General features: G+C 36.6%; 1 protein-coding gene across 2 annotated transcripts; it reads right to left on the reverse strand.

Moving 5' to 3' along the window:
* Positions 1–8,950: 8,950 nt before the first annotated feature.
* On the reverse strand, positions 8,951–13,032 carry arf6a (ADP-ribosylation factor 6a). Of its 2 annotated transcripts, none has more exons than XM_082148556.1 (2): positions 12,924–13,032; positions 8,951–10,656 (listed from the first exon to the last, which is right to left on the reverse strand). In XM_082148556.1, exon 2 carries the CDS (start codon positions 10,322–10,324, stop codon positions 9,797–9,799), a length of 528 nt encoding a protein of 175 aa, XP_082004682.1. In that variant the 5' UTR covers positions 10,325–10,656; positions 12,924–13,032; the 3' UTR covers positions 8,951–9,796. The 2 variants fall into 2 exon arrangements, with proteins under 2 accessions (XP_082004682.1, XP_082004681.1); XM_082148555.1 differs by lacking the exon at positions 12,924–13,032 and adding an exon at positions 10,766–10,922.
* Positions 13,033–13,138: the final 106 nt, after the last annotated feature.

The following is a 13,138-nucleotide window of genomic DNA, read 5'->3' on the forward strand; positions in this document are numbered from 1 at the left end:
CTATAACACACACACTATAACACACACACTATAACACACACACTATAACACACACTATAACACACACTATAACACACACTATAACACACACTATAACACACACACTATAACACACACACTATAACACACACACTATAACACACACTATAACACACACTATAACACACACTAACACACACTATAACACACACACTATAACACACACTATAACACACACTATAACACACACTATAACACACACTATAACACACACTATAACACACACTATAACACACACACTATAACACACACTATAACACACACACTATAACACACACACTATAACACACACACTATAACACACACTATAACACACACACTATAACACACACTATAACACAACACTATAACACCACACTATAACACACACTATAACACACACACTATAACACACACACTATAACACACACTATAACACACACTATAACACAACACACTATAACACACACACTATAACACACACACTATAACACACACTATAACACACACCATAACACACACTATAACACACACACTATAACACACACACTATAACACACACACTATAACACACACACTATAACACACACTATAACACACACACTATAACACACACACTATAACACACACTATAACCACACACACTATAACACACACAAACTATAACACACACACTATAACACACACTATAACACACACACCTATAACACACACTATAACACACACACTATAACACACACACTATAACACACACTATAACACACAATAACACACACTATAACACACACACTATAACACACACACTATAACACACACACTATAACACACACACCATAACACACACTATAACACACATAACACACACTAACACACACTATAACACACACTACACACTATAACACACACCATAACACACACTATAACACACACTATAACACACACTATAACACACACTATAACACACACTATAACACACACCATAACACACTATAACACACACTATAATATAACACACACTATAATATAACACAACACTATAACACACACTATAACACACACACCATAACCACACTATAACACACACTATAACACACACTATAACACACACACCATACACACACATACCACACACCATAACACACACTATAACACACACTATAACACACACTATAACACACACACATAACACACACTATACTCACACTATAACACACTAACACACACATAACACACACTATAACACACACTATAACACACACCATAACACACACTATAACACACATATCACACACATAACACACACTATAACACACACTATAACACACACCATAACACACACTATAACACACACTATAACACACACCATAACACACACTATAACACACACTATAACACACACTATAACACACACTATACACACACACTATAACACACACTTTAACACACACTATAACACACACTATAACACACACTATAACACACACCATAACACACACTATAACACACACCATAACACACACTATAACACACATTATAACACACACTATAACACACACTATAACACACACCATAACACACACTATAACACACACCATAACACACTATAACACACACTATAATAACACACACTATAACACACACTATAACACACACACCATAACACACACTATAACACACACTATAACACACACACCTGATAACACACACTATAACACACACTATAACACACACACCATAACACACACTATAACACACACTATAACACACACACCATAACACACACTATAACACACACACCATAACACACACATAACACACACTATAACACACACACCATAACACACACTATAACACACACTATAACACACACTATAACACACACCATATCACACACTATAACACACACTATAACACACACTATAACACACACTATAACACACATATCACACACATAACACACACTATAACACACACTATAACACACACCATAACACACACTATAACACACACTATAACACACATATCACACACATAACACACACTATAACACACACTATAACACACACCATAACACACACTATAACACACATATCACACACATAACACACACTATAACACACACTATAACACACACCATAACACACACTATAACACACACTATAACACACACACCATAACACACACTATAACACACACTATAACACACACTATAACACACACCATAACACACACTATAACACACATATCACACACATAACACACACTATAACACACACTATAACACACACCATAACACACACTATAACACACACTATAACACACACCATAACACACACTATAACACACACTATAACACACACTATAACACACACTATAACACACACACTATAACACACACTATAACACACACTATAACACACACTATAACACACACCATAACACACACCATAACACACACCATAACACACACTATAACACACACTATAACACACACTATAACACACACTATAACACACACCATAACACACACTATAACACACATATCACACACATAACACACACTATAACACACACTATAACACACACCATAACACACACTATAACACACACTATAACACACACTATAACACACACACTATAACACACACTATAACACACACACCATAACACACACTATAACACACACCATATCACACACCATAACACACACTATAACACACACTATAACACACACACTATAACACACACACTATAACACACACTATAACACACACTATAACACACACTATAACACACACTATAACACACACTATAACACACACCATAACACACACTATAACACACACCATATCACACACCATAACACACACTATAACACACACTATAACACACACACTATAACACACACACTATAACACACACTATAACACACACTATAACACACACACTATAACACACACTATAACACACACCATAACACACACTATAACACACACCATATCACACACCATAACACACACTATAACACACACTATAACACACACACTATAACACACACACTATAACACACACTATAACACACACTATAACACACACTATAACACACACCATAACACACACCATAACACACACTATAACACACACCATAACACACACTATAACACACACTATAACACACACTATAACACACACTATAACACACACACTATAACACACACTATAACACACATATCACACACATAACACACACTATAACACACACTATAACACACACTATAACACACACCATAACACACACTATAACACACACTATAACACACACTATAACACACACACTATAACACACACTATAACACACACACCATAACACACACTATAACACACACACCATAACACACACTATAACACACACACCATATCACACACCATAACACACACTATAACACACACTATAACACACACACTATAACACACACACTATAACACACACTATAACACACACTATAACACACACTATAACACACACACTATAACACACACTATAACACACACTATAACACACACACTATAACACACACTATAACACACACTATAACACACACTATAACACACACACTATAACACACACACTATAACACACACTATAACACACACACCATAACACACACTATAACACACACTATAACACACACACTATAACACACACTATAACACACACCCCATAACACACACTATAACACACACACTATAACACACACACTATAACACACACTATAACACACACACTATAACACACACTATAACACACACTATAACACACACACTATAACACACACTATAACACACACCCCATAACACACACTATAACACACACTATAACACACACTATAACACACACACTATAACACACACTATAACACACACCCCATAACACACACTATAACACACACACTATAACACACACACTATAACACACACTATAACACACACCCCATAACACACACTATAACACACACTATAACACACACACTATAACACACACTATAACACACACCCCATAACACACACTATAACACACACACTATAACACACACTATAACACACACACTATAACACACACTATAACACACACTATAACACACACACTATAACACACACTATAACACACACTATAACACACACTATAACACACACTATAACACACACACTATAACACACACTATAACACACACTATAACACACACACTATAACACACACTATAACACACACCATAACACACACTATAACACACACCATATCACACACATAACACACACTATAACACACACTATAACACACACACTATAACACACACACTATAACACACACTATAACACACACTATAACACACACTATAACACACACTATAACACACACTATAACACACACTATAACACACACCATAACACACACTATAACACACACCATAACACACACTATAACACACACTATAACACACACTATAACACACACTATAACACACACCATAACACACACAAAACACACATATCACACACATAACACACACTATAACACACACTATAACACACACTATAACACACACCATAACACACACTATAACACACACTATAACACACACTATAACACACACACTATAACACACACTATAACACACACACCATAACACACACTATAACACACACACCATAACACACACTATAACACACACACCATATCACACACCATAACACACACTATAACACACACTATAACACACACACTATAACACACACACTATAACACACACTATAACACACACTATAACACACACTATAACACACACTATAACACACACACTATAACACACACTATAACACACACTATAACACACACTATAACACACACTATAACACACACACTATAACACACACTATAACACACACTATAACACACACTATAACACACACACTATAACACACACACTATAACACACACTATAACACACACACCATAACACACACTATAACACACACTATAACACACACACTATAACACACACTATAACACACACCCCATAACACACACTATAACACACACACTATAACACACACACTATAACACACACTATAACACACACACTATAACACACACTATAACACACACTATAACACACACACTATAACACACACTATAACACACACCCCATAACACACACTATAACACACACTATAACACACACTATAACACACACACTATAACACACACTATAACACACACTATAACACACACTATAACACACACACTATAACACACACACTATAACACACACTATAACACACACCCCATAACACACACTATAACACACACTATAACACACACACTATAACACACACTATAACACACACCCCATAACACACACTATAACACACACACTATAACACACACACTATAACACACACTATAACACACACACTATAACACACACTATAACACACACTATAACACACACACTATAACACACACTATAACACACACTATAACACACACTATAACACACACTATAACACACACACTATAACACACACACTATAACACACACTATAACACACACTATAACACACACTATAACACACACTATAACACACACTATAACACACACTATAACACACACACTATAACACACACTATAACACACACACTATAACACACACTATAACACACACTATAACACACACTATAACACACACACTATAACACACACTATAACACACACTATAACACACACACTATAACACACACACTATAACACACACACTATAACACACACTATAACACACACTATAACACACACACTATAACACACACTATAACACACACTATAACACACACTATAACACACACACTATAACACACACTATAACACACACTATAACACACACTATAACACACACACTATAACACACACTATAACACACACACTATAACACACACACTATAACACACACACTATAACACACACTATAACACACACTATAACACACACACTATAACACACACACTATAACACACACTATAACACACACTATAACACACACTATAACACACACACTATAACACACACTATAACACACACTATAACACACACTATAACACACACTATAACACACACTATAACACACACACTATAACACACACTATAACACACACACTATAACACACACACTATAACACACACACTATAACACACACTATAACACACACACTATAACACACACTATAACACACACTATAACACACACTATAACACACACACTATAACACACACACTATAACACACACTATAACACACACTATAACACACACACTATAACACACACACTATAACACACACACTATAACACACACTATAACACACACCATAACACACACTATAACACACACACTATAACACACACACTATAACACACACACTATAACACACACACTATAACACACACTATAACACACACACTATAACACACACTATAACACACACACTATAACACACACACTATAACACACACTATAACACACACACTATAACACACACTATAGGAGGAGCCGTTTCTACAGATCTATGAGACAAAATTCAAAATACTGATAATAATGCAAAAAGGTTCAATATTGACCCATAAAGGATCATGTAGAGGAGCATCCCAGCACAGGGTAACATTATAGTTTTAATTAATTACTTTTAAAGTCCCCCTGTGGAGTAAATCCAGCTTTTAATGTAGTTTATGTGTCTATGTGGTGTTTTTAATATGCTTTAAGACAAACCATGTGTAAGTTCATAAGTCGACACCATTGCTGAGTATTTCCTCCTTAAAACTGCAGTGAACCAAAGACAGTCTCAAACACACACTTTGAAATCGCTGGTGTTTCTGACGTCACAAACTACCTTGTAACCAATCAGATCAACGTGTGATCGTCAACCAGTGGATCTCTGAGCTGAGTGAGTGAGTGGAGGCGGGGCTCATTTGCATATTCATAGAACCGCGCATACTAAATGAGGCGAGGGTGTCGAGTTACATTCAAGATATTTTAAGGCATGAAGAGGTTTTTTTTAACACTTTTTTAACAAATGTGTCATTTTGGTGATCAAAGATGAGTTTTAAGAGATAAAATGATGGACTTTATGACATGTCTCCTTACATAGAGCCTTCTTGACATAAAGTGTTAAAATTGACGTCATCAGGGTCACAATTCACAGCAAAATCCAACCATAGTAAGAAATCACGTGTTGCATTGAGAAAATAAACCAATTAACCTTTTGTGTGTGTGTGTGTGTGTGTGTGTGTGTGTGTGTGTGTGTGTGTGTGTGTGTGTGTGTGTGTGTGTGTGTGTGCAAATTTTTCCCAAGTGTGTCTGAAAAATGTATCACAGTCTTAATTCTAAACTCAACATTCATTTCTTATTTTTGACTTTAAATTACGGGGTTAAATGTGAGCAGAATCTGTTCTCATGATGCATTAGTCAATCAGACATGAGTTATGAAAACACTGGAGATGCGTGCCAGGAAACTGCATTTAACTGTGAGATGTTCATTATTCAGCAGCTTTACAGACACACCTGCGTTCTGGAGAACATCATCTTCACATCATCTGATGATGAACTAACACTCTTATCAGACACACCTGTGTTCTGCAGAACATCATCTTCACATCATCTGATGATGAACTAACACTCTTATCAGACACACCTGTGTTCTGCAGAACATCATCTTCACATCATCTGATGATGAACTAACACTCTTATCAGACACACCTGCGTTCTGGAGAACATCTGATGATCAACTAACACTCTTATCAGACGTGAAACACAGAAGTCATGATTCATTCACCTCACAATATCAGATATGAATACAAGCCTTCTACCAACACACAGTTTTTGCACCGATATGAACATCTCGGCCGATACCGATAATTCTTTATATTGTAAAGCCGATAACCGATATATTACCCAATAACTCTGAATACAAATTTTATATATTTTTTGAGAGCCTGATTACAAAAACCAAAAGTCTCACCATTAAAATCCCTAAAATTATACTAAAAATGTTTTGTCCTTATTTTATTGATATTTTTTTCAAAGCAATTTTTTTATTTACCTTTAAATTACTAGATTTGATCAACAAATAATAAAATAAATAGTAATTTAAGCACATTCCTCTCATTCTTTCAACTTAAATTCAAAATAACTCACAATTTCATGCAAAACCCTTTTAACTCAGCTCAGAATATCTTACATCGGGAGTCTTTGCCGACCTCTTGTGGAGGAATATAATAATATATGATATTTCATGACTCTATATGGAGCAAATGAGCTGTTCCTCTGGGTCCTAAAGTCAGTACTCTTCAGTATGCATTCTGATACACATTATAACGTTTTTTTTTTTGGTAAAGTTTTAGCAGTTTTAGTTTGAATTTTGAGCATTTTTAGGTTTTTCCATGTGAACTGAAGAATTCCATTCATTCCTAAAGGGGTCAAATTGACACGAGAGGGAAGAATTTGTTACTTTTTAAAATTTCAACCACAAAATGAACGCCTCCGATGAACACTCGACTTTTAGGTTTCGGGTTTAAATCATGATGTTTGAATAAATGCGAAACTGAAGCGTCTCAGCGGAAGGAAATAATACATTATTTATCAGCTTTAATATATCGACCACATCTTCTCATCAGGACGATAACATTAAAAATGAACATATATCGGCCGATACCGATACGGTGGGCGATCTATCGTACATCCCACACAAAACTCACGACATTCTTGACGTGACGACAGTGAAACACTTCCGAAACTGTAACATTGAAACAAGCAGTTCTGGTTTCACCAACAAGGCACTGGCACGTTCTTCCAAGTCAAGACGATATAATCACATTATACTTGATGTATATATATATACAGATTTTATTATTTCTTCAGCATAACATAGAAGTCAAAATAATAAAACAGAGCATTAATTTATCATGAGACATAAGAGGCTCGGTGTGATTGGAGCAGTTTAGAGAGAACCGGCACCAGAACCAGGACCGGGACCGGTTCTCATAGACGGGTTAGTTCAGAAAGACTTGTTTTCATTACCCAGAATTCTCCTGGCTTTCCATCGCCAGCAGCTCAGGGGGAAAGTGTTGCAATGCACTCAAACGCTCAGCATCTTCATGGAAAACACACGGGTTCTGCTTGGTTTGGTGTTTATTTGAATGCTCGGCACTGCAGCTATTCTCATACATTCGGTATATAAGTGATGATGGCACAGAGGTAAACAAACAAGCTGCCATTTCAGGACTAGAACAACTGGATCTTCAGACAAAACACAAACAAAACGAAAAACAAACCTTCCCACAGCTTCTGAATTAAGTAATACTTTACGGCAGTGCCGTGCGACGATTAATCGCATCCAAAATACAAGTTTCTACTCACATAATATTATTGAGTATATATAAATACACATATGCATATATATATTTAAGAAATATTTGCATATTTATACATCATTTATATTATATATAAATTCTTTACATATAAATCTTAAATGTATACATGCATATGCAAACACCACATTTGTTTCGGATGCGATTAATCGCGATTAATCGTCGCACGGCACTACTTTACGAACATTCGAGACGTAACAGAAGGATTATACAGAGTGCTGAAAGAAAGCAAAGAACGGGCATATGAAAAAGAAAAGAAAACTCAACGAGTTATTGGTTAATTGCTTCTAAGTTTTGACTCGCATTATGATTTATAATTGGACGTGAGCCAGGTGAGCCCTTCGTAGAGTCCGTCGCCCGTCGAAGCGCAGGACGGCTGAACGTACCAGTTGCGATCCCTGATCCGGGTCAGACCGAGTTTCTCCTGGATCTCGTGCGGCTTCATGGCGTCGGGGAGATCTTGCTTGTTCGCGAATATCAGGATGATGGCGTCGCGCATTTCGCGGTCGTTAATGATGCGATGAAGCTCCTGTCGGGCCTCGTCGATCCGGTCCCGATCCGCACAGTCCACTACGAAGATCAGTCCTTGTGTGCCGGTGTAATAGTGTCGCCACAGGGGCCGGATCTTATCCTGACCGCCAACATCCCACACGTTAAACTTCACGTTCTTATACGTCACGGTTTCCACGTTGAACCCGACGGTCGGGATGGTCGTGACCGACTGTCCCAGTTTGAGTTTGTAAAGAATCGTCGTTTTTCCTGCCGCATCGAGTCCGAGCATTAATATTCTCATCTCCTTGTTGCCAAAGATCTTGGAAAGCATCTTCCCCATTTTGTTGGCTGTGCATATATAGTATGTATGTTGCAAAAAGTGTGTTTTTTTGGTCCTGCAGCTTCACAAAAATACATATGACTCAACGCTTTTCCTTAAAAAAAAAAAAAAAATTGGATCTAATACAGTTGGGATTTGTGAGTTTGCACTGAGCAGACCTCAACATGCATGAAGAAACAACAAAAATAGGCCTTTTCTTTCTGACTTCCTTCTTGTGTACCGACTGTCGGGTCGCCGCTCGCTCGCGCTCATTCCCTTCACACACAATTCAGATCATCAGTTCTGGTTCTGGTCCAAACAAACCCTCTCTTCCTCTTTCCCCTCTTCTGTCCCTGAAACACAAGAGAAAGCGGATGAGAAAAGGGAGGGGTGTCCAACACAACTAACTTTACTCTCGTACGTTAGTTTCCGTACGCGTACTGAACGTGACCCCCGCTTCACCTCGTATATCGCGCGGCCCGGCTCGGTTCTCTCCGGTCCTGGTTCTCTCGGTCCCGGTCGTGGTGCTTCTCCTCTCGGTATTACCGGAAAAGGTGCGGACCCGCTTCAGCCGCTACTTCCGCTTTCTCGCTCACGCTAGTGATGTGTCGTTCGCGAACGAGCCAAAGAGCCGATTCTTTGTAACGAACGAGAAGAGCCGAATCTTTATTTGGATGGGGCACACCATGCGGCCAATCCCATGGGAGGACAGACTACGATCACACCATAGGGACACACGCTCCGAAGAGAGCGAGTATAGTTTAAATGCTAATGTTAAGACTTTTTGCCTTTATATATTTGATTTGTTTGCTGTGGTTCTGTGTTCAATTGTTCAATTAAAGTTGTATTAAAATTTTAAATAATAGTAACTGTGTATTTTTTTTGTAACAAACAAATGCATAAAAAATAAGGCTTTTATGAAAACACTGAATAAAAAATTGCTTCCCAACACACAAATCATTCACAATTGCTAGATTGGACTAAAATAGTTAAAGCTCCGAGTGATACTAAATGAAGAGCCTTTGAAGAGCCGGCTCTTCTAAGGGAGCCGAGCCAAAAGAGCCGAATCTTTGAAAAGAGCCGGACTTCCCATCACTAGCTCACGCGCACTGCGCCATTTGGCGTTCGCTTCCTACTATGGCGAAGGCTCTGCTGATTAATGTTCATGAGGCGTGTTTCGCCATTGGACGGATAGTGACTGCGTCAGTATGTCGTAGTTAATGTTCAACAGACTGGCATTTGCCATTGAACTGATTACACATTAAAATAAGCTAGTCTCCTTGGTTTCATTTATATATTTATATAAAGCTAAGTTAATACCTATGAATTAATCATTTAGGTTTCTCTGTACAGATCGAAATATATTTTATAACGCATTACACATAATAACAGTGTTGGTGGTAGTTGCGTTTGTGTTTATAATATATGTTCATATATATATGTGTGTGTGTGTGTGTGTGTGTGTGTGTGTGTGTGTGTGTGTGTGTGTGTGTGTGTGTGTGTGTGTGTGTGTGTGTGTGTGTGTAAATATACGTTGTTTTATGGGCTCTTTATCTGCATTGGCCACTATGCAGCAAACAGCAACATCACACATCAAAGAACTGCAACAGCTTTCCACAAGGAAATATAACTTTTTTCCCCCTTTTTTTTAAACAATATGTCATGTACAAACAACATGGCAACGAAAATATATAATTACACTATGACAACAGGATCAGGTGCAAACGTGCATTACAGAAAAGAAGAAAATAAAAGAAAGGGGAAAAAATGAAGGGGGGGGGGGTCTAGGGTTTACTTTCAAGTCATATTCCTCTATTATAGCTAAACTTTTTTTCGCATTTTTACTTTTCATCATTTTAAGGGCATTTGTATAAGAAATAAACTCATTGTGAAATACACAGAGCTTAGCTTAGGTTTCACTTTCAGAAATTTTGATTTGTGTAGGCTATATAAAATTTAACTAGAATAAGGATGTTATTAACCAAAAAATCCTCTTTGTTGTTTTCCATAACAAGTCCATAAATAATGTCCTTGTGAGAGAAGACTTCGAGATGAGGAACCTTTGGGTAAAGAAGCCAGTCATGAATATCAGCCATAAAGCCTATACACACATGACAAAATAAATGATCAATATTATCACAAAAAACACAATTACTAGTTTCAAATCCAAATCTTCGTTGTACAAATTTACTGGATGGATATACACCATTTATAATTTTTAAATGGATTTCCTTGGTTTTTGGAGGTAATGGGAATTTTAAGTAAGTTCTTCGTAACCTGTGAATTATTATTTTTTGAGAAGAACTGTGAAATCAAGTTTCTATAGGATGCTATAGAGAATAAGATGTTATCAAACATATTTCAAATAAATTTGTTTGGAAGTTTAATTTATTTCAACTAAAAGTAATGGCAGACAAAAGGTGGGTGGATTAGGAAATAGAACTGAATTAAACATATGTGTGTGTGTGTATATATATATATATGTAAAACAAAACAAAAACAAAAAGTTAGATGAAAAGTCAGATGAGAAAAGGTAACGCAAAAGTAATGTATCGCAACACAATTACTTTTTAAGGGAGTAATGCAATATTGTAATATATTCATTTTAAAATTAACTTACCCAACACTGCAGATGTGTAAAACATGTCTTATTCTGAAAAAAGTTATATGTCGAACTTAAATATAAATTGAGCAAGATAAAAGAATGTCTTGGGGCTGGTTTCATAAACCGCTAAGACTAGTCTTACAAGTTAGACAACAGTTTGTTTTTCTATAAGACTGTTCATAACTTGTTTAAATCAGTTACATAAAAACTTGGCTTATTTTGATATTGAA

This window comes from Leuciscus leuciscus, assembly GCF_965113295.1.
Source record: "Leuciscus leuciscus genome assembly, chromosome: 19".
Lineage (NCBI taxonomy): Eukaryota > Metazoa > Chordata > Actinopteri > Cypriniformes > Leuciscidae > Leuciscus > Leuciscus leuciscus.